General features: G+C 40.4%; 1 protein-coding gene across 4 annotated transcripts; it reads left to right on the top strand.

The window, feature by feature from the left end:
- Positions 1-1,404: 1,404 nt before the first annotated feature.
- Positions 1,405-19,163, top strand: LOC111323605 (uncharacterized). Of its 4 annotated transcripts, XM_088741109.1 has the most exons (20): positions 1,636-1,839; positions 1,986-2,039; positions 3,129-3,218; positions 3,630-3,802; positions 4,110-4,283; positions 5,280-5,340; positions 5,631-5,830; positions 6,634-10,236; positions 10,895-10,968; positions 11,295-11,433; positions 11,818-12,803; positions 13,387-13,474; positions 14,049-14,135; positions 14,890-14,930; positions 16,924-17,004; positions 17,306-17,372; positions 17,656-17,732; positions 18,081-18,141; positions 18,356-18,425; positions 18,687-19,163. In XM_088741109.1, exons 1-20 carry the CDS (start codon positions 1,769-1,771, stop codon positions 18,775-18,777), a joined length of 6,288 nt encoding a protein of 2,095 aa, XP_088597235.1. In that variant the 5' UTR covers positions 1,636-1,768; the 3' UTR covers positions 18,778-19,163. The 4 variants fall into 4 exon arrangements, 2 of the variants coding, with proteins under 2 accessions (XP_088597236.1, XP_088597235.1); XM_088741110.1 differs by lacking the exons at positions 18,081-18,141; positions 18,356-18,425; positions 18,687-19,163 and having other exon boundaries at positions 1,406-1,839; positions 17,541-17,678; XR_015994011.1 differs by lacking the exons at positions 17,306-17,372; positions 17,656-17,732; positions 18,081-18,141; positions 18,356-18,425; positions 18,687-19,163 and adding an exon at positions 14,420-14,531 and having other exon boundaries at positions 1,405-1,839; positions 16,924-17,005.
- Positions 19,164-24,269: the final 5,106 nt, after the last annotated feature.

The following is a 24,269-nucleotide window of genomic DNA, read 5'->3' as shown; positions in this document are numbered from 1 at the left end:
GATGGGGGTAAACGTGGTAGAACATGGGTTCCCTAGGGAAGATAGGGTTTAACGTAGTAGGACATGGGTTACCTAGGGTAGATGAGCGTGAACGCGGTAGAACATGGCTAATCAAGGGTAGATGGGAGTAAACGGGGTAGAACATGGTTACATAGGGTAGATGGGAGTAAACGGGGTAGAACATGGTTACATAGGGTAGATGATGGTAAACGTGGTAGAACATAGGTTACCTAGGGTAGATGAGGGTGAACGTGGTAGAACATGGCTAATCTAGGGTAGATGAGGGTAAACTGAGTAGAAAATGGGTTACCTAGGGTAGATGGGGGTAAACGAGGTAGAACATGAGTTACATAGGGTAGATGGGGGTGAACGTGGTAGAACATGGGTTACCTAGGGTAGATGAGGGTGAATGGGGTAGAACATGGCTAACCTAGGGTAGATGGGAGTAAACGGGGTAGAACATGGGTTACATAGGGTAGATGGGGGTAAACGTAGTAGAACATAGGTTGCCAAGGGTAGATGAGAGTGAACGTGGTAGAACGTGGCTAACCAAGGGTAGATGAGGGTAAGCGGGGCAGAACATGAGTTTCCTTGGGTAGAACATAGGTTACCTAGGGTAGATTCGGGTTAACGGGGTAGAACATAGGTTACCTAAGGTAGATGCGAGTAAACGTGGTAGAAAATGGGTTACCTAGGGTAGATGAGGGTGAACGTGGTAGGACATAGGTTATCTAGGGTAGATTCAGGTTAACGGGATAGAACATTGGTTACCTAGGTTAGATGCGGTTAAACGTGGTAGAACATGGGTTACCTAGGGTAGATGAGGGTAAACGTAGTAGAACACGGGTTAACTAGGGCAGATGAGGGTAAACGTGGTAGAACATGACTAACCAAGGGTAGATGGGGGTAAACGTGGAAGAACATGGATTACCTAGGGTAGATGAGGGTGCACGTGGTAGAACATGGGTAACCTAGGATAGATAGGGGTAAACGAGGTAGAACGTGGGTTACTTAGGGTAGATGGGGGTAAACGTGGTAGAACATGGGTTACCTGGGGTAGATGACGGTTAACGCGGTAGAATATGGTTAATCAAGGGTATTTGCGGGTAAACGTAGTAGAACATGGGTAAATTAGGGTAGATGGGGGTTAATGAGGTAGAACAAAGGTAACTGATAGAACAAGGTTACATAGGACATATCGTGTAACATACATGAAGGTTATAATAGTTAGTATTAGTTATTGGGACATGACATGGACCTAACATGAATGCTTTACCAAAATTTAACGAAATTAGCGGAAAATAGTAAGAGCTGACTTTTAAAACCGAGGAACTCTGTTTTCGTCGAAGGCATTTTCCTTTTTCCAGAGGTTTTAAGGGGAAAATTAAGTTTTGAAACTTTTCAGGGGGTGTACCAAGTTGTTGGAGGTTGTTCTGTAAAAGAAAAGCGGCAAGGAAAACGACACCTCGAAGCAACAGAATAGGAAATCATTCATGCGAACGACTCAAAATCCGAGTTTCCGCGGCAAAATCTAGCAGATATGTGCAGTTATTTAGCTCTGTCCGCTCTGCCCACTAAGGGAACTCAAACGAAACAACTGGTCAGCAGTGAAAAAGTGACGTAAAGGAAAATTAGAAGGAACGGGAAAGACTGGTAACCAAGATTCCCAGGCGCGAACTTCAAGAAATGGCGCCTCGCTGTTTCCCTGTCTGTTAGTAGAGTTTTAGCGGTTTTCTGCTCCTTAAAATCCTTTCAGCGTAGAAGCAAAATGTCTTTGAAAGTAAGAGATGTTTTAGATGCCCTTCAACAGATGCAAAAGAGTCTGGAGTGTTCGATTTGGTATGAATGCATAACTTGCGTCTCAAATTAAACTTATGCGACACTTAGTGTTCGCGATTTGCCTAAATGTTTTGAGGTGTAAAAGAAAAATTTATTCATTTCATTCCTTTGATTTCTTCATCATATTACAAATTACTTCTTAATAGCCTTGAACTGTTGAAGGATCCTCACTCAACGAAATGTAACCACCAGTTTTGTGGGTAAGTTACAATGCGTATACATGTCAGCTGATACAAGTTTGTTGACAAGAACAATCTGACTTGCTCATGTTGGATTTTTTTTTTTGCATGATATGTAATGTAAGCTCCAGAGCTACACACTTTTCTCTCCTCCACATTTTTTAGTGCTTTAAAGACCCTAGTACAAGTATCCTAATCGACTAAAGGGTGCACGTTCAGACACTGTTTACAAAGGGGGCAACAGTACTGGTTTTCACAGGCGGGCAAAACTTTTTGAATTGAGCTTCTTTATAAGATAAACTTTCCTCCAGATCGTCAAACAAGGTGAACAAAACCATCCTCACTACTGGTCAATTTTCCCGGTGCCCGGCCCTCAATGAAACCCCTGTTACATGCAGTTATAGATTATAATTTTTTCTTAGTTGCAGTTCATGCCGTCCTTTTGGGAAGGCATCTAGCCAAAATACCTATTCCTCAGGGTTTATCTCGCTTAAATCTGTTCACGGAGAAGCCCCAAAATTTCCATGTATCCTAAATAATGACAATTTGGAAACCATTTTGAAGATTTTCAGGCTAAAATACAGCCAAACTAATACAATTCTTCCTTCAATGAACAGCAAATCGATTATTTCAAATTTCAACCAAGGTGGATGGTGCATGTTGGAAGTAGGGTGTAGTTAAGGATGGTTCTTATCCAGTTCATTTTCTATAAAACTGTAGCTCTGTTATTTCTTCCAATATTTAAGCTACCATACTCTCTGTGTAAGCTCCTGAAGTTAACTCAACCTTGAAATATATTTAAGCAATACTTCATTTCAACAAGTTCATTTTGTTGTCCCTGATTACGAAAATATACGAGCAAGGTTTTTGTTAAGCACTGGCTGCTGGTGAAATTCTCTAGATGAAGATGCCTGTGGAGGATTTACGCCAGCAATTGTTTGGTAAAGAAAAACAGGTGTCTCTGATGTTACATACCGACTGTACAATCATTCTCCACCTTTGAGCAACCTCACTTGAAACTTCTTAGCTTCAACCCTGGATGAGTCTTAATTAACCCATTTTGTGGTGAACTTAAGCTTGTGTTTATTTTTTTGTTAAAAAAAAATACAGTGATTGCATCAAGCAAGTTCTTGAAAAGAGCAGTAAGAAGTCAAAGTACAAATGGTATTGCCCACTCTGTAAGACTCCAGTCTCTAAACGGTATATCAATATCCTTTCTCTGTTGTATACGCTTTTAACTAGCTAGGTTGGCTCTGTTTTATATATATATTCTTGCAAATACCCTTTGAATGTACATGTATGGATGAATAAAAAAAATTAGAGCTGTGTTCACCAAGCAAACAAATATCATAGGCTTTTGAGCTATTTAATAATGGATTACAAAGCAAAAGAAGACAAGTTTTTTTTACATTCATATTTCCCCCCTCCTGTGCAAGGGGCTGGGTTGGTTGAAATCTGATAAACACTGATGTTTGGACAAAGGCATTGAACAAAATTGTAGAGATACGTGAAAGATGCATTAGGGCTAATTAGGCTTTGAATTATTATTCCATTAATTACACAAATGAATTAAAAGTGTTTAAATTTTTAACTTTTCCTTGCTGTGTGTAGGAGCCTTACACCAAACCCTAGACTAAATGAAATCGCTGCTGCAGTACGTAATTTGCAGGGAGCAATTCAAGAAGATACAGGGATTCCAACAGGTCAGAGCTGCAACGTGTCAAACATGCTGCCTCAACCATTGGAAAGAGCACTTTCCAATAGGAGTCTTTGTGGTGTTCAGGGTTAGTATTCTGGGTCTGTAAAGGGAGTTTCTTCTTTATGATTCTGGGGGAGTTTCTTTGATGAAAGTTTCATAAAATTATTGCAAATTACCAGTACCTTTCAACATCCTAAAAGGTTTGTAATTAAAAGTACTTGTGGGGAATTAGGCATGGAAAGTTTTCAATTATCAAGAATCTTGGAAAGAATCTTTAAAATGTGTGTTAATTCTTTGCGATTCTTGCAGCATTTTGATATGTTAATGTAACCATTGTTCTTTTATACTGTAATTTATCATTGCATACACATGAAGTGTTTGTTTTGTTTCAGGCTCACTGCCTTCACAGCCACTCAAGCCACTTATTGCAACCTGTAATAAAGAAAGTTTTGATCCAGATTCTATTCATCGCCCGACCCCACAAAAATGTGTCAGCAAATGCAAAGATGTAGGGCAGAAAGTTTCTAGAAGGAAGAACCCTTTCAGCGTATACGTTGATTTCAATGGTTTGTGTTACACCCTTCATTCTAAAATTTGACTTATGAAAAAAATGGTGTAAAAGTTGGATGATAGTATATGTACATGCTTAAATGGTGTATGTACATGTACATTAACTCTGGAACTCCCAGAAGTGATAAGCATGTAACTTCTCCCCTTTATTATCTATACATTATCCAGCAAATAGGTAATGAGAATATTGAAACTTTTTAGATGGGGGTTATTACTGTACCTTGATCTAACTCCAAATTCTCATAACAAATTTAATGTGTAGCAGCTAGAGCGGAGAAAGTAATTTCCTAAACACTGTCAAGCTGACAGATGGTAGGAATAAAGAAACACAGCGAGGGTATTGAAGGCTCAACAAGTAGCAAAAAGATTGTCAAGGGTCCTGCACAGCTCCTTGCAATAATTCTTTAAGATCCTGTGTAGATCCTCAGTGCCTGAGTAAAAGATAAGTCAGGCCATCAAAATTAATGAAAACCACATAATTTGGCATCATAACCAGATAATTCTCTAATCTCTGATGCATATAAAACACCTTGCCAAATGTTTTTGGCCCCCAACATGTAGTTTATTACTCAGTTGGTCATAGCAACTAATTAGTATCTGGGAGGCGCATGTTAAAATCCAGTCAGAGCCCCAATTTTGTTCTGTCTTCTTTTTTTGGCAATTTCTTTATTGACAGGACACCTGGGAAGTTTCATACATTTGTACCTGTATCTCCACTTATTTACTATTGATTGGTTGTGATTAGATTCCATTAAGGGAATGAAAAGCCTACTTAGATTTGCTCCACTCCCAACATGTGGTTTCATACATGGACATGTACTGTAGCTCAGTTGGTACACCAGTGTCAGGGAGACACGAGTTCAAATCCTGCTGTTGAAGCCAGAATTTTTTGCGACTTCTTACTTGCAATTTCTTTAATTGCAGCTTATCTGTGTCTGTATCTGATCATGTGACTACCAGTACCTGTTCATTAGTTCTATTTTCAATTGTAGATGATGCCAACCATTTTCTGGAGAATAAAGAGCCTGAAGTTGTATCAAATGTCAACATAAGGTGAGATTAAACATGAAATTTTACACGTTTAAACTGGTGAAAAGACATTTTAGTAAAAGCTATGAACACAAGTTTGTAACAGTTTTGTTTTTTTTGTCTGGTTATTATTAACAGCACTTGATTTTATTTTAATTTTAAAAAAAGACAGGAAAGCATGGAAAGAAACGAGACTTATGAGATGCGACTATAGTTCATGCGCAACAAGCAATTTCATCCTCCTGTTTGTCCTTTTTTTTTTTGTCTTTATTTGCTTGTCTGTTTGAATGTTGTTATGTTTTGAACACAATAAGGTCAACTCTAGGACCAGTATCCACACAAAAAACAACAAACAGTGCAAAGTCAAAGAAGTCTTTCAACACAAGACAGACAAGAAGTTCCAGAAGAGCAGTGCCAAAAAATCACCTTGAAGAAAGCAGAGATGGAACCGCTGTCAATGAAGAGCTACTTCATATGATAGATACCTTACCATTCCAACCATTTTCTAAAGGAGGTGAGAAAGTTCAATTCATTTCTTTAGGTTATTTGTTGAATTACTGATTGGTTCATGCAGTTATTTATTCATTCATTTATCATCCATTGTTATATTCACTCATGCTTTAAATAATTTATGTTTTAATTTGTGTGGATTAAGTTTTGTCGTCAATTTATTTTGCTATTGTTCTGTGTTTTTCTTTTTTTTTTTTTCTTTCTCCTATTTCGGTAAGCCACGCAGGACTGTCAAAATGAGACGGCAACCGGCTACCGCCCGCTCTGAAAAACGTGCCTACTCAATTATTTTGGCTCCCAGAGCCCCTCCCTGCGGATGAACTTTTGACCTCAAGTGCTGTCTACTCTGTATTACAGTTCAGTCACTCAAAATCTTTTTGACAACTCTGGCCATAGCACTTTTTGTACATATATGTGTAGTATGTGCGATTTAAGGAGTGTATATATATCTTATTAACCAAGCACGAGGGTCGTACTGGGAGAATATCGGCCCGAGGTCTTGACAGTACGGACCGAGCGCAGCGAGGGCCGTACAAGAAAGACCGAGGGCCGACATTCTTCCAGTACGGTCCCGAGCAAGCTTGGTTATTAAGAGATTTATTATACGACTGAAGTTCAAAGGGACACAAGTGCGGTATCATTCGGGACCATTCGGGACAGTGCCCGGTCCAATACTTAGAGAATATTGGACCGGCAATAGAGCCTTTTGATTGGTTGATTTTAGTTATTGACCCTCTGACTGCCCGAGTCGTGTAATAAATACATGTACACGTTTAATGTACTGACAGTGTGTTTTAAAATTCTAAGACTCAACTTCTCAGGCGATGGATGAAACTTCGATGGCAGATGAAACTCAGCAGGATCATATACTTCCAGCTAACCATGGGTCATCTCAGTTAGCTGAATCTGAGTGCCTCGTAGATCGCCAAATCACAGACTGTAAACGGAGAAGTCAGATTACTTTTGGACAGCCTACGCGTGTTGCATGTTCAACAACTATTGCCGAGGCCGACTCGTCTATGAAGCCGAGTCCTTGTGACAACTCATTTTTCATCGAAAACGGCGTTTCTTTTTCGCCAACTTTGACGTCTGTACCCACAAATGGTGACTACAAAGGGGATGAAGGTGAAGTGTCCAGCACCAAATTTGAGTGTTGTTCACCTTGTAGTTTGGATACCAAGCAAAGTGTTTCCATTTTACCATCGCAGGACTGTCATGAACAGCAATGTAATACATCCGTAGACGAGATCCAAGGTACAAATCAACGAGAAAGTTCTCCTAAAAGGGAAGAATCCTTATTTGATGGTGTTACCGAAAGCGAGGTTGTCAAAACCGAAAATTCTGCAAGAAGGGCACAAGAGGGACCGTTGTTGACCTGTAAAGGTAGAAAAAACAACGATAATCTTTCGCCTCAGTCGTCAAAGAGAGGGTTATCTTCCGAAAGGTTACCAAGTTGTTCCAAGAATCGCGTTCAAGAAAGTTTGGACTTCGAAGGCTTAGTTTCTTTGTTTGATGATCCTCTTACAAGTGAAGATGGGGAGAAACTGCCAAAAGCAGATGACAACTCAAAAAAGCATCCAGATGCCCGTCAACACGAAGAGGAGACGTTTCCACTCACTGAGAAAAGTTCTGCTCATTGTGAAGAATCGCAGAATCAAGCAACTGAATCTGATTTGTGCGAACGAGTTAAGATGAGGCGGAGGCGTCGAACATCGGAGTTTTGGTTGCCATCAAGCAAACGTTCTGAGGCTTCAAAGAAATCTCTGCAATTGAAAACTAAGACGAAAAAGAGATACGTAGAATCTGCAGCTACTCTAACCAGCGACGGTGACAGATTTTCTGGAAACACTCGTAAGAAGTTGAAACAAGTTGAGGATCCTTTGGTTAATAAGAAGTCTCCTATCGAAGAAGGAGAAGCGAAAGAATTACGGGAGGATAGAGAAAAAAAGGAAGAAATGCATACTAATAGAATGATTTTGCAGTCTGTGAAACACGATGAACAAGCACAAGATGGTTCTAAATGCGGAAGTGATAGTGGCAAGACCGTACTTTCAAGCGAGATAATTCAAGCCAGTGTTTCTTCCTCAGATATATCTCCTACGACAGTTATTAATCCGATGATTGCTCATGTTGATCAAGGTGAAGAGAGCCCGCGGAGAGGAATGGAAACACAAGGATCAATCTCGCAAAGAAATATGGAAAACAACCAGAGAGAAGTCACCGCACTCAACAGCGTGATAGTGAGTACTCTGACTGAGAATGCAGAGAGCACGGAGAGTCCTGAAATAAAACTGATTTCGGATAGAAATAAAGAAAATCTAACAAATCACGAAACGCAAGACCAGGAAAACGATTACCAGCATAGAGAAACAAGAAACGAAAAGAGAAAATTTCATGAGGAAGATGCAAACTGGAGTGGGTCTAAACCAGAAGTATTGGAGATTCGTCACCATCAGTACCAGACCTTTTACCCAAATGAGATGACACCGACGGCAAGTGGTAACCAAGGTTTACCACTCCAAAAAGGGGCGGAAGAACACGAGCCTGATCTGGTTAAAACTAGTGATTCCCCTAACTCTTTACTAGAGGCAGAATGTGAACATGAAGACCATTTGAGGTGTTCTTTCACCTGGAATTCTCACGGAGACACTGTGACAGAAATGAAAGAGATAGTGGAAGGTTGTAATGGTCAATTGTTGAACGAGACCGAACATTTAACACCCCAGAAATCAAGTCAGAAAGGGCAAATCGCAGATGACACTCCAACAGAAAGTTCCTTGGAATTTTTGGATGCCATGACACCATGTTTGTTTGTAAACGATGGCCTAAAAATGGGAGACCAAAGCAGCCCTTCTAATGCAGCAGATTTTAGAACTTCTACCTTTAGTATGGGCAAAACTGAAGAAGAGAACAGCTTGGATGTGCAAAACGATGGCTGCCATGGAGAAAATTCTCGAGATGGTATCAAAGTCGAACATGGGAATGATGATCGAGAGAAAGACGTTGACTTGGCTCGTTGCTCTGAAGGTGTTGGAGAGATATTGTCCAATACAGACGGAACTCAGAGTTTTGAGACCAGTCAAAGTATATCTGTTCTCCATGGTTTGGAATTTCCACCACATGATCAATCCCAAGATAGCACTAACTGCAGTGAAACCATACCAGACCTTGGCAGATCTTCAAAGCATTTCCAAAAGCAGTCTGAAGAGGATGCTTCTTGGGCGGAACCGTTTCCAAAGAAAACCAGAAAAATTGAGGTGATTTCGACATCGCAGGATGATACATGCCCAGATCTTTCACGTAAGCTAGGGAGTGGTACGAGAATTAAGAAGAATCGTGACTCGGAGTGCGTGGAAAGTGATGTTATACCACCTACTCCACCGGTTAAACCCGTCGCAAAACATGCTCTTGGCAACCAAAATCAGTCTCCTTCGAAGCTGTCACATCCCAATGCAAATCTGCAGAAGAATGACGCTGTGAGGTCTCGACTGGAACATCCAGTTGTGAAACGAAGTAGGCGTAGTAAGAGCCCTCGTGTTTCACAATCTGCAACCTCCAGTTCTACACGTTCTTCTGCTAACAGTGAGCAGAGTGAAAGCTGTACGTCTTTACTGAAGAACCTTGAGACCATCGTGCCTGACCTTAGTAAGGAGTTTGAGTCTTCACAAGGCAGGAAGCCAGGAACTGCAGTCACTGAATGGAACGCCACACCAAGTCAATCACCCGAGGAATTCGAAATGAATAAGAATTTGAGTGATAAAACATCAAGTGATCGTTGCTTTTCCCAGGACAAAACTTTCAGCCAGAGTTCTCACAATAAAATTCGATCCGATGTTTTAAATTCTAAAGAAAGAACTTGTAAGAACTTGGGTGATATGCCTTGCCCTGATGCAGAAAAATCAAATTCGTCGCCACAAACATACACTTTAGATAAAAAACATGTCCACGGTGACGTGGAGGATTCTTTTTCCTGGACAGGTACTAAAGACAAAAGAAATTCTCAAATTTCTCCTTTCCCTTCGTATGATGATATTGCGGATAAGAATATTGAAGATGTTGGTGATGTTTTCAAAAACAAATTAGGAGAGGCAAATGTGCGCGTCAGTGGTGAACAAGACTGTTTTCATGGCGATTACGATGAAAGGGATATCTCTCATAGAGTTGATAGAAGGCGCAAAAGTCCTTATAGCATTATGGATGAAGGGAATGCCCTTGTTAGTGATAATGAAGGAGATTCTTCAAGTGATGAAGTCTTGCTGAAGCCCGTGTTTCTCCCCAAGCCATCTGAATCTGACCCAAATGACAAATCCGGCGAAGAAGACGAAGATGATGAAGAGGAATTGCAATCATTTTCACAGGAACTGATTCCATCTGATGAGGACAGAGAGGACGAGGACGACGAGGGAATATGTGAGTGCTCTTTCTTTTGATTTTCAGCTGATTTACTATTTCTTTATCTGAACTAGAGCATGTTATTTTGAATTCATAGCTTTTCAGGGGTGTGGTTATTTTAAAAATCAGTAAACGACGTCAAGGACGATTAGAAATCGTCCAGTCTTCATTATCACGCAGAGTTAAAGGTGATTAAAATGTAGTGAAGATCCCCTCTAAACGTCTGACACGAACTGTACTCGTGATCGTTACCAAGAACATGTGGTATGTAGGAGGTTTTAAAATTACATCTCAAAAGAACTGCACTGGAGCATCTTTCACATGAAAATCCATCTTCTCATATGTATGCACCACTGAATACGTAAACTGAAAGGAATCATGATCTATTATTTTACGCGAGTTCGGCGGATTGCAGTCTTCATGTTGTTTTTTCTCCTCTTATCTCTCAAATTCACTCATAATGGAATAAAACTGTCATGTACTTTGTAGCCTTTTTTTTTTTTTTTTTTTTCATTTCATTGTTTTTCATTATCCTTGGTCTTGGTGAATAAGTACAAGACAAACGATGATAGCAGTACTCAAACCTCTACTAATACGTGTATGTGCAATTTGTTGGTCAACAATAAAATAACTGTTAAGTTGTGAATTCAAGGATTCAAATAATCTTATCCTCTAGATTCGTGCAAAGCTTTGGATAGTACTGGTGCTTCGTCGGCTACAGTTTTATCAGAAGCTGCCGCCTCTACTCAGGTAGATCTTTCATTCAACCACTATTTCCTCTTTATCGAATTATTGTGTGATACTGAACAGTGTTTAAAGGCTTACTTTGAATAACTTTGATCGTCATTCCATAGGGAGTCTCTGACATATCTGTCCGCGGACAATGGGGTTAGTTGGCTCTTCCGCATGTAGTAAAAGCCCGATGTAATGTTACTACAGAGGCCAGGCTAAATTTCTATATATTTTTTTTAGCCTAAAACAAAATTTAAAGCGGGCTAAATTTACCCTCAGTCTCCTCGCAGATTAGAGTCGCATGTACTTCATTTGATAAAATAAAGATGGATTCCTTTCTTTAGAAAATGGAGGTACTTCGCCAGGATGTTGAAGCGATGGAACGAGAGATGGATGAGCTTAGAGCTTATCTCGCTAAAACAGACGAGCAACAAAAAGAAGAAAATATGGCGATGGATGATGACATGGAATGTATGGAAGAAGGTAGAGCGGTACATGTAAAGGAACTTGTTAAAGCTCATTGTGTATTACTGCATTTGTCTAGTCTTGAAATTTGTGTCGTGAATGCAGGGATGATGTTCTGGTTAGTTGTAAAACATCACTGAAAAAAAAAAAGAAAAAAAAAAAAAAAAGCCTTAGTGAAGTGATCTCGATTTCCTTCTCCCTCCCCCCCCCCCCTCTCCGTTTGCTTTGTAACAATTGTAAACCGAAAACAAGAGAGGTGTAGTCGCAAAAATTACTGACACAACAAAACGTTTAATAAGATTTATGTATTATCCAACAAATTGTTGGTTAGCTGTAATTACGACTTGAACACTCCCTTCCGAAATAGCTGTTTACACTTTCAGATTAATTGTATAATTTCAGATCCTCGTGATAGTGCCACCATAGCGTCTTCACTCACTCCACCCCCACCGCTGACGCCAAAGAGCATCCCTCCCATGCGACAACTGTCCTCCCCCCTGAAAAAAGCTTCGCGCTATCTAAATCAGGAGGGGCAGTCGTCAGATGAAGATGGAGATGAAGACATTGATGGTGAGGACATAACTACGAGCAATAGAAGGGAAAACTGCACACTGATAAGTACGCCTTGTAACGGAAAAGACAGTCTTAAAAAGAAAGAAGATGCTGTCAAATCGTGCTCGCGGAAGCGTCCTCTGTCACCGAGTTACGAAGATGATGGATTAAGCATCACGGAGGTTGAAAACCGATATGACAAGACGCCTTCGCCACCGCGCAGTTCTCGCACAAGTCAAAAATCTCAGGAAAGAGATGAGGATTTAATTGTTATTGATGATAGGGACACTGTGAATTCCAAGAAGGGTTCACTTTTGCTTGTTAAGAGAAGAAAAGTTGTGGATGAACTTGTTCCAAGAAAATCGCCAGTTGTTAGCTTGCTGTTTACGAGAACAGTGAAAGATGTCAATACGGCCAGTCAATCTCCAATATCACATGGGTTGGCAAAAGGACTATCGCCTAGTAATAAGAGATCTCCTTTCATTTATTCACGCAAGCGCGCTGCTGAAGCCCCCACAATCTTTGGACGGAGCTCTATGGTGCTAGTGTCGCGTGAAACTGCGTCTCGCGACGATAGGCCGCGTGACCGAGCAAGGGGTGGGACATGTGATGCTCGATCTCAAGAGACTGCATCAGGAGATTCTGTGTCAGCTGGAGGCCTGTTGACTGAGGGTGTGGCCCGTGCTCAAGGTCAGGTATCCGATAAGACATTCATAGAACTGAGCACTGCCTCTAACACACCAGAGAGTCCGATAAACGGGAAGAAGGACAACTCAGGAAGTGAAATGACTAAACCTCCATCTTTTGTGGCTACTCGTCTAAATAGGAAACAGCTGGTTAGTATCGCTTGTTCTAGAGCTTGAGATTTCTATTCTATCACCCCTATATTGTCACTCACTGAGAGTGAAAAAAAAAGATTCATAACAGGTGGACAACAGAAGTTCTTTAAGCCTGACAGTAGGCGCCCACGGACAAATTGTGAGAGTAGCGCTCAAGCTGATCATAGTATTTTCGCAATAACTAATCTATACAGTTGTTTCGGTATACATATAATTAATTTTTGTTACTATGATCCGTTACTCTCGTCCATTACATCGAAAATGATCTTACCTTCCTTTTGGTATCTTTTCCATTTATGACTGCCATTGGTGTACATGTAATCGGCTGCTGTGCCCGAAAAGAGGCCGTGAAGTGATCGGCTTCTATTGAAAGCCCTGATAATTGTTTAGGCTGCAACTGGAAGTTGAATGAGATCTGTCCCAGTCCAAAAAAAAACAAAAAAGCAGGGGCACTTCATGATCGTTTGCAACATGCATGGAACTTATGAAATATATTGTATTATCCTTCTTTTTTAACACAAACATTGTATCCAGTCAGGCCGGTGATCGTGATTGCTTACAAGTGTTGATCTAATTACAGGCGGATGCTCGTGTTCTTGCCGAAACGTATGGCGGGAAGCTGGCTAGCGAGTTCAACAGCAAGACTACTCACGTGATCATGGCAACAGGTTGGTAAAAGTTGTCTGGTACGTTGTGTAAATGTACTACTGAGAATACCTCTTACCCGGATGTTCATTGTGTAAGCAATGGTATCCACGTAATCAGAAGAATGGTACATGTACACGAACCGCAATAATCCAGATTTCTCTACATACGGTATTGCGTGAAATTTTACGGGAGGGTTTTGTCCATTTTTTTTTCTTTTTTTTCGGTTCGACATAACTGAAATTTTATCAATTCATATTTCTTTATTTAAGTTTTGAAATTTTCTGTCTAATAAACAAAACGTTAACCGAGAACGAATCATATTACTAATATTTTTCCATTTTTCTTACTTGTCAAGTTATACTCAGGGAAGTTAGCGGGTACTTGACTTATAAATGTGTTTATATTGACTCTGAAAACGAAATATAGGAATTGAAATTTGATTCTCGTACGGAGTGTTTTATCGAATGAAAACAGTAAAATGTTTTGGTTTATCAGGAACGATGCTGTTTGAAGTATCAAGCATCATTATCATAAAACATGATCGGTCAAACTGTGTTCTTAGATGATAACGGCAATGAATTTTGCTCCTTCCAGATGAAAACATGCAGGTGACACGTCACAGTTATACCATGAAGTACCTACTGGGATTAGCTCTTGGCAAATGGATCGTCAGTCATCACTGTAAGTTAACAGTGTCAGTGTCGATATGTCCTTGCTACCCTCCGCTTCGCTATCCTACTCCTTTTCCTAGCTACAGTAATCATGCCTTTTGTGTTTTTAAGCATGCGTTCAGTATTAACCAAGTGTTAAGTGAATGTGGCTAGATACCCATCTTTCTAGCACGAGTAGCCAATCAAAGCTCAGGGGTCGCTGCGTCATACCAGCTCGTATAGCTAAACTCATAATGAAGAGTGATTGAACGCATGTTTAGCGCGCGTCGTTTCCATGATATTTTCCTTTGATAGTACGCAGACTACCATGTGCAGAAAGAAACCCAAAGAGAAAGACAAGTTGGTCACCTAGACGTGTTTCTTGTGCGCAGAAAAGTGTCTTTAGCTGGAACTAGATTTCAGTGTGGTGATGTAATATGACTGCTCATAAATTAGATTTTAGCATTTTGTACAATTTGTCAGCCATCTAAAAGTATTATTAGTATGTAAATAAGGCTCTAGTTTTACATTTGAAATTTTACTCTAAATGTGTAAATAACTAGTATTTTTATCTTTAAACTTCTTTAGGTTAAGTAACTAAGTAGTGTCCCCAATTAGTTTTTACACTTATACAGCTGAATACATTGACACTTGATTAAAGTTTTTTCTTTCTTTCTTTCTTTCTTTTCTGCTGCATTTTGCACGACAGCAATTGAATTGCGACACAAAAAGGTTTTTCTTCTTTTATCTTCCTTTTGAATAGTGTTCCGTTTACTTCCTTGTAGGGATCACTGCTTGTGTTGCAGCCAAAACTCTGGTAGCGGAGGTAAGTAGGTCTTCTATATTAGCATCTACCAAATATATAGATTTAGCCAAGCCTAAAAGCGGAGCTCCCAAGTACGTAATATTAATTCGTCTTTCCAGAATTCAACGGAAGACTGGGGCGGAACTTGACTCGCGAAGCACCCTGGGGCTGTTTTTGGAGACGCGAGCCAAAGTGATAAAGAAAAACATGGGGAAATCCTCGTGCTGTGTGCCTCGTTGCACAAATAATTGGCGCAATTCCCCAGATTTGAAGTTCCATTCACTTCCTCAAGATCCTAAAGTGCTCTCTAAGTATGTCAAGTTGATACGAAACCTTAAGCTTAAAAAACACTCGTCGAGTATAAAAATATGCGGTAAACATTTTCCTCAAGGCGAAAGGATGAGTCGTACACAACTCCCATCGATTTTTCCATGGTCTAAAGCTAAATCAAAACGGCGTGAACTAGTTAAGCACGACGTACCGTCCAAAAGAAAAAGACGAAAACCCTCTCCGACCAAAAGTGTTTGTGCTGAACTCCACAATGTCGAGGAGTCCAGCGAAACCCTTCGAAAGGAGATTGAACAGCAAAGAAACCTGAAAGGTGTGATTGTCCCAGAAGATATTATTGAGATTGATGGAATAGAAGACAAAACTGATCAAGTGTATCGTTCGGAGAAGGAAGAAGACAATGTGGAAACCCTGAAGGACCTTAAGGCAAAACTCGAGTCACTTGAAAAAGATTTGGAAGAATGTAAACAACAATCAAGTCCATTTTTGATATAGTCATTAACCCCGAAAAATAAAGGGAAAAAAGCGAATTTAAAAGGCAAATTCAGCACGATTTTGTCGAAATTTACTTGATCTCGGCTTTCTACATTGCCCAATCATATTCTGCTAATGATATGTCGAAATTTCCATTCAAGAGGTTTAAAGATAACTAAACAAACAGTGTTGACATCAAGCTAAAATACCTTATCACAAGTTCTTCTCTCTTGCCACCAACTTTCGCTCCACGGCAGCATAACCATCGCTTTAGAACGTTAATGGTACATTGCTCAACAGGTGTATTTAGTTTTTCGCCTGGAATATCATCTTCGTTTAGTAACAGGCTCGTAATATTATCTTTTTCTACCGATAACTCTGTCATGATTAAAATTCGCGGGCTGTTCCCGCGTCTCCAAAAACAGCCCCAGAGTGCTTCGCGTGTTAAGTTCCGCCCCAGTCTCCCGTTGAATTCCGGAAAGGGCAATGATAGCATAAAGGATGTGCATTTGCCAAGACTCGCCTTAGTCACCCCTTCCTTCGTTTTGATAGTCTCCCCCTACCCTACCCGTGCAATCTGAGGGCACGTACGTACGTACGCTCGGTCAGTCACGTGACGACCAAACGAAAAGAGGTTGACCATATGCCATGGGTATGGGGCTCTGCCCCACGCGCGCGAAGCGTGGGAGCCCCGCTATTAATTTATTTATACGTTTGCGTTATTTTAACTGGCTGGCCGATTTCAGTTTTAAATGTCTGCTTGCTAATTTTTCAGTCCGTTTGTCTGACTTTCTTCTTGTTCAATCGTTCGTCTGCGAAATCAGTCACGCACGAGAGAAATAAATCTTCGATTAGTTAAAGCTACTTACCCGTGGATTTTGTTACACCATGGCACCATCCCTTGAATGCCACAGTTTTGTTTGCTGTTGCTTGTTTGCTGTTGCTTGTTTGCTGTTGCTGGTTACATTTTCTTCACAATCGAGGTGAGAAGAACAAGAGTTAACTCCCTTACCCCTTAAGTGCGAACTTCTACTTTCCCCTTACCCCCCCCCCCTCCCCGTTGATCAAATGTAAAGGTCACGAGAATAAAGGAATGATCATCAATTTAAGAAGCTCCTGATTTCCAAACAAGTTCTTTTTGGTATTTCCAAAGGAAATCTAAAGAGAACAGTCTGGAGATTGTGAATATGAATGTTAGGTTGTAAAGAGTTATAATTATAGGGTATGAAGAGATGATTTTTTTTACCCTTAGGCGGATTATGAAGTGAAGGGTGACGCGGATCTTGGACAATCTTCTATTCCTTGCTTGGCAAGAACAGCTAGAAGTAACATGGTATGTTTGACAGAAGGGAAAACGCCTTAAGTAGGAAACGGAACAATATCAATCGTTAAAATTTGTTCTTAACACTCTGTAGCATTTTCCACTCAAGTACCCAACTATATGCGATAAAATTTAATGTTTATACAAATCCCCAATTAATTTAGAAAGCGGTAGACTTTGTGATTGCGATATAATACAGAACTTACGACCCAGTTGAACCCTGCTGGCCATTTTCAGGTTTTTCTGTAGCTTGTTCTTGTTTCTTTGGTATATCTCTTTTAAAGGTGGTCTCTCTACTCATCTTTTTTTCCAGGAAGCACTATTGTTTGAAGACTTTCACGTTCTCTGCTTTGGCAAGTTTGGTGCAGCGGTCGCGAAAGGTAACCTCTTTAATTTTCTGCTCCTTGTAAAGATTTGTGGCACAAACGTGAATTTTGAGCAGCTGTTCAGTTGTAAGGCTTCGTAGCTCTTACATCTTGCACAAAATTTCATCTTTTTTGATTTCTTGAATAGCCTGCAGAATAAGCGTGATTTGTTTGTGTTTTCAGGCGAACGGAGGCAAGCGCGAGGCGAGAGCGAAGTGCGAGTCATGTGAGAGGGGAGGGGCACCAAAAAAAAGAACTTTCTCAAATGGCTTCTGTTATTTTTCTTCTTCAACTACAGACCAACTCAGCCAGTTATTAAAATTTTGTGGAGCACGTGTCTTTTCCGATGTTGAAAATTTAAAAAGAATCGGGAAGGTGAGTCTATGTGGTCCTCCTCCTTTCCTACTCTGTTTTATTTTCTTATTCATTTTTTCGTGTCTCTTTATTTATTTTTCTCGCTTTGTTTGTTTTCTATTTTTTCTCTTTAACTCATTGCAACTTCCATAACTCTAGATAACGATGTGGGCTTTTGAGGTGATGCAACGCATGTCTTTGTCAGGAAAAGTGATAATTAGCATAACTAGCATACCCCTAAATATCCGCTAGCGTGGCGAAAGTGTTGAGCCGTCTTCTATGCCCCTTACCCCTTCCATCCCCAAACTCGAAAACCCTACCGATGTGCCTCCTGAGCCTGACATTAACTGAATGCCATTGACTTTCCAGGATGCCCGAAAAGTCGTTGTTTTTGATAAAGAAACGAAAATCAACGTTGATCACTTGAAAGGTGAGGTTCCTTCTCTTAGCTCCTACGATGTGTTATAGTCGAGATCCCTGCTTGTTTATGTTTTCTTTTTGTCAATTTTTGCTCTTCCTCTGCCGCCTTTGATGTGAAAGTTAATCACCTTGAATCTAGTGTGAAACAACTTTAGTTTTGGCCTTTATTCCTTGTTCTACGAAGTTAACATTTTTGTCTTTTCTTCTCTTTCTTTGTGCCACAGCTGTCTGCTGTCACTTGAACACTATCCCTGTGTCCTTGGAGTGGGTAACAGACAGCATAGCAAATTACCAGTAAGTACTGTACCAAGAATGACCCTCTTATAACAGCACAAATAACTTTTGCTTTTCATCGTAAGCTGCTACTCCTTCCCAATCCCCTCCTCCAAACTCCTCTCGTACGTCGTTATTGAAAGAACCGTGGTCCTGTATTTATGGCCCGGAAAATCGCCTGTATTGAGCCCCCAATCAAAAGACTAGCCGACTTGTTTTGTTGACTTTCGCCAACCTTGATTTTTAACCCTTAAGAGTTACTTGTTTGTTAATTGTTCTCAGGGTTCAAGATTTAAAAGATTATGTCATCAAAACGGACATTCAAAGGCATACAGACAATTCTTCTCTTAATCAAGATGTCGTACTTTTGTGAATGGAAGTGGTGTATTTGAGATATACGTGTTATAAAAGAAACTGCGAAATAATTTAATTAACACATGGTAGTTTGCCTCTTAAAACTTTGGTGGAAAAAAAAATTGGCAGGACTACCATAAAGGCAGAAATACTGCTCGTTCAGTCCCTCAGGTAACTCCGTGCCGGAAGAACGAAAGTAGGAATATTTTAACAAACTCCTGAATCACTCACATAGATTGTTTTACGGTGTAAATCAACCGTATAAATTAAAACAGAAACTGCATTTTCACTTTTAAATGATACTTGGCTTCTTCGACTGCCCACGAAAGGTATAGAAAAGGTTTAACTGATATCTGATATCTCTAAAATGACAGTCTGATTATTGAATAAAAGAATAAAGACCCATGCCAGGGAAATTCTCTCCCATTACAAGAAAAGGTTTCCTATTATTTTTTTTATTCTTCGATTCGTTTTACCAGTTGGGAATTTAATTTTGTTTAGTGGTTAAGTACTTGTCAGTTCAGTTCACTGCGTCAAATCGCAAACCACTACTGGCCAAAATCCAAAACGTGCCACTAGTATCCCAATTCCAAAACGGCCATTAGTGCCCAAATCCCAAAACGACCACTAGTGACCAAAATGACAAAACGGAAACTACTGCCGAAATCCCAAAACAGCCTCTAGCGGCCAAAATGCTAAAACAGCCACTACTGGCCATATGGCCAAAACGGTCACTACTGCCCAAAATGCCAAAACGGCCTCTACTGGCCAAATGAAAAAAACAGCCAGTAGTGGACAAAACGGCCACTCGTAGCCAAAATACCAGAACGGTCACTCCTGGCTACAACACCAAAACGGCCACAAGTGGCCAAAAAGCCAAAACGGCTCCTCCTGCCCAAAACGCAAAAACGGCCACTAGTACCCAAAACGCAAAAACGACCACTAGTGGACAAAACGCCAAAACAGCCACAAGTGGAGAAAACGCCAAAACCGCCACCACTGGACAAAACGGCCAGTAGCGGCCAAAATGCCAAAACGGCCACTAGTGGACAAAATGCCAAAATAGCCACTAGTGGACAAAACGCCGAAACGGCCACTAGTCGCCAAAATGCCAAAACGGCCACCAGTGGACAAAACGCAGAAACGCCCACTAGTGGCCAAAACGCCAAAACGGTCAATTGTGAACAAAATGCCGAAACAGCCACTAGTGGCCAAAATGCCAAAACGCCCACTAGTAAACAAAACGCCAAAACGGCCACAAGTGGACATAACGCAAAAACGGACACTAGTGGAAAAATGCAAAACCGGCCACTAGTGGACAAAACGCCAAAACAGCCATTAGTGGACAAAACGCCAAAACGGCCACTAGTCGTCAAAATGCCCTACTGGCCACTAGTGGCCAAAATACCAAAACGACCACTAGTGGACAAAACGCCAAAACTGTCATTAGTGGCCAAAATACCAAAATGGCCACTAGTGGACAAAACATCAAAACGGCCACCGTGGACAAAATGCCAAAATGGCCACTACTGGACAAAATGCCAAAAAGGCCACTAGTGAAGAAAATGCCATAACGGCCACTTGTGGACAAAAAGCCAAAACGGCCACTACTGGACAAAATGCCAAAACGACCACTAGTGGAGAAACGCCAAAGGGGACTACTGGTCAAAATGCCAAAATAGACCACAGGCAGCCTAAGCTCTCTTCACACATACTAAGGTACCCCGGGTAAGAGGATATTTATAAAAATCCATTGAAAACAGTGAAGATGGACGTTATCGACGATCTAGTCAAGTCGATGAGTTTACCCGGCGTACCTTAGTACGTGTGAAGAGTTGGTGTTAGAAGACTATGGGGAGGATCCGTTGAGAGAGATTTGACTAGGTTCCAGGTTGACCCCGCATTAACGGTCTCTCAGCTGCACAAGAAGTTCCTTCCACGCATTAGAAGAATTCCGAACGGCTGTTAATTTGAAATTCTCGCTGGATTGGTTGCTCGACAAACCGAATTTTGTAGGATGTTTTTCGGTGAACTTAAATGGCAACTATTTGGCTTTCGTGCTGCCGAGTTTTGATTCGAGGGAAAGTATTTAAGTGTTGTTTTCGAGCGATTTTGGCGAGCATGTGTCAACAGAAGTTTCCGACCTTCCCGTAGTTTATGCACGGTAATTTAGGGCGTCAAGCTAAAACTACGGAAGCCGAAAATGGACAATCCAAAAATATTTTTCAAATCCCGAAAAATATTTCAAATCGCAATATTTATTTTAAACTTACTGTCGAAAAGTTTGACAAATCCAAAGATATTTTGCAAATCAAAAAAAATATTTAAAAATCCAAAAAAATTTTTTCAAAATCCGAAAATATTTTGCGAATCCAAAAAAATATTTTGAAATCCAAAACACTTTTTTCAAAATCCGAAAATATTTTGCGAATCCAGAAAAATATTTTGAAATCCAAAAAAATTTTTTCAAAATCCGAAAATATTTTGCGAATTCAAAAAAATATTTTGAAATCCAAAAAAAAAATTGTGTTAAATGGGAACACTAAGAACTGTAGTACGATCGAATCAGCGAGCTTGGCGCAAGCTGAAAGCAATCAAGACAACTTAACGATCGAGACAATGAAAAAAATAGCTGTACATCTACAAAGGCGAACGATTCAAAAAAGACGCAATCCCTGATGTGCGTACTCATTTTAAACAAACTGAGACATTTCAGTATACACACTATAGTTCCTGTCACCCACAAGGAATTAAAAAAGACTTCATAAAAGGGGAGACCCTTAAACTTCTAAGAACAAACTCCTCTCAAACAATATTTGAGGAGAAAATTACAAATGAAGCGCATTTGCTAAAGAGAGGCTACCGAGAGGACCTCATTAGCACAACCCTCTCAGAAGTGAGTTAAAAAAACTGGAAATTAGCTCTTCAACAGAAACAAAAGACGAACCAACGAATCTTGCCTTTTGTGTTACACAATACCAACCATCAGTGCCAAACCTAAAGCAAATTCTCATGAGACACTGGCATTTAATAGAAACACAACCACTACTCAACGAAATATACAAAAATCCGTTTCTCGTATCTTACAAAAGAGGACGGTCGCCCAAAGACATACTCAATGGGGCCAAACTTTGAATAGGCTACTCTAAACACGCGCTGGGGAGTCATGTAGGCCTGTCAACCCCATTTTACAACAATTTCTCGTCTAACTATTTCCCGAACAGTGTGTTCTGAATGAATAAAGGCTGATAGTTTCGAAAGAAACTGTTTGGGGCTCCGTCGGTGGGAGTAACGAAATAATTTGGATATATCAACAAAGTTGAAGTGGTAAATTGGCCACCGTAACAATTACAAAAGCTGACGTTTCGAGCGTTAGCCCTTCGTCGGAGCGAGTAGAGGAGTTGTGGGTTGTGTGTGTTTTTAAAGGCAGAGAATGGAGCTACGTTATTGATGGGAACATGGCAACGAGAAAAACAAGAATAAATTAGTGGAATGAAAAGCGTTCGTTGATCCCTGTGGGATTTAGACTGCCGGTTTGAAAGATGAGCTTTTGTTCAAGATTTTTACGGCTTTCCGTGCTACCTAAGTGTAAGGAAAGACCACAGATTGCCATATCGAACAACAACAAACATATGAAACATATGAGTGAACTGCGGTTATGAGACGTATATAAGAACGATCCTTCGCAGTAAAGCACTATTTGAGCAATAGTGGAAATCAGACCTGAAAAAAATTTCAGGCCTGTACGGGATTCGAACCACTGACCTCTGAAATTTTTTTCAGGTCTGATTTCCACTATTGCTCATGAAATTTTTTTCAGGTCTGATTTCCACTATTGCTCACGCAGAGGTCAGTGGTTCGAATCCCGTACAGGCCTGAAATTTTTTTCAGGTCTGATTTCCACTATTGCTCAAATAGTGCTTTACTGCGAAGGATCGTTCTTATATACGTCTCATAACCGCAGTTCACTCATATGTTTCATATGTTTGTTGTTGTTCGATTTATCATCTACGGGTTTATATCGAATTAATTTGATGGCCTGCTCCCAGTTGGCTTGTTAGCTCAATTGGTAGAGCGCTGCACTAGTATCGCAGAGGTCAGTGGTTCGAATCCCGTACAGGCCTGAAATTTTTTTCAGGTCTGATTTCCAAGATTGCCATATGTTGCTTAGAATGATTAGGTAAATTAAAATGTCTAGCGACTGGTTTCGATGTGTCCTTGTCATTCCTTTCCACGTCTCGAAGGTGTTCTCGGAATCGGTCACCTAGTCTTCTGCCTCTTTCGCCGATGTATATCTTTTTGCAATAAGTGCAAGTTATGCAATAGATTACATTGGCGGAGGTGCACGTGAAGTGATCGGTGATGTTAATTAATGTTTAGGTCCCGATATTTTCTCAGTGTTGTGAATGAAAGGACACGTTTTGCATCGTGCACGAGCGCTTTTAAAAGTGCCTGGTTGGTCATTAGTCTGAAAAGAACTTCTGACCAAAAAATTGCCGATGTTTTTGTCGCGTTTGAATGAAATGAGCGGAGGCTGCGAAAAGATACTACCGAATCCACCGTAGTGTGGAATGGGCACGAATTTTCATATTGCTGCCCCGCCCACTTTTGTTGTAAATACCTGAAATTCCTTTCTCCTTCGCCGCGGTATGATAATGGAAAAGTATACGAGCAGTAAAGCGGGAAGAGGTTACCTCAGAGGAAAGGCTTTATCCGAAGACATGAAAATGACCATTATTCAAGACATAGTTGAACAGGGTGGAGATATTGTAACTGGGTATTTTTCATGAAATTTTTCTAACGTCGCTATAAAATACAAGGTCAAGTATGACACTGTGAAAAAAATATGGAACAACTTTACTAGTAGTTTCATCGAGCTAGAGGAAAAAGCCAAAGCGGTGGTGTGAAACATCTTCAACCTGACGATAATGAGTTAATAAGATTTTTAAAGACTGAGCGAGCATCGATGACCGCAGGTGAGCTATACAAACATGTGGATACTTTTTGTAATATTGCCGGCGGCACATCTTTCACCGCCATAAGACGAGCTGTACAAAACGATATGGGAAACGGAAAGTGGACATGGAAGAAGATGACGCGACCTGCTGCTGAAAAGTTTACGGTACCCAATATAAACCATTGTCAGAAGTATATTGCAAAGATGAAATAAACAATTTTTAATAGAAGAGAAAAATTTTTCTCTAGAATTATATTGATTACATATATTCAGTGAATCCTCACAAATGAAGTTTTTTGATGAGTCTGGAATCAAACTTCCTGACGTGGGAAACCCCAGATACGGACACAGCTTTGTGGGAACTCCGGCCGTGGAGATCATGCGGCACATGACCTCTCCAAAAATCACATTGAACCTCATGTGTGGACTTGATGGTCTAATATACGCGAATACTGTCAATGGAGCAAGTAACACATTCACCTTTTATAAACGTTTTTCAAGATGCTGTTCACGCGTTCTTACCCGATGGACGACCTCTGTTTCCGTACGGCGAC

Source organism: Stylophora pistillata, chromosome 12 (genome assembly GCF_964205215.1).
Source record: "Stylophora pistillata chromosome 12, jaStyPist1.2, whole genome shotgun sequence".
Lineage (NCBI taxonomy): Eukaryota > Metazoa > Cnidaria > Anthozoa > Scleractinia > Pocilloporidae > Stylophora > Stylophora pistillata.
This window is presented reverse-complemented; position numbering and strand designations above follow the sequence as displayed.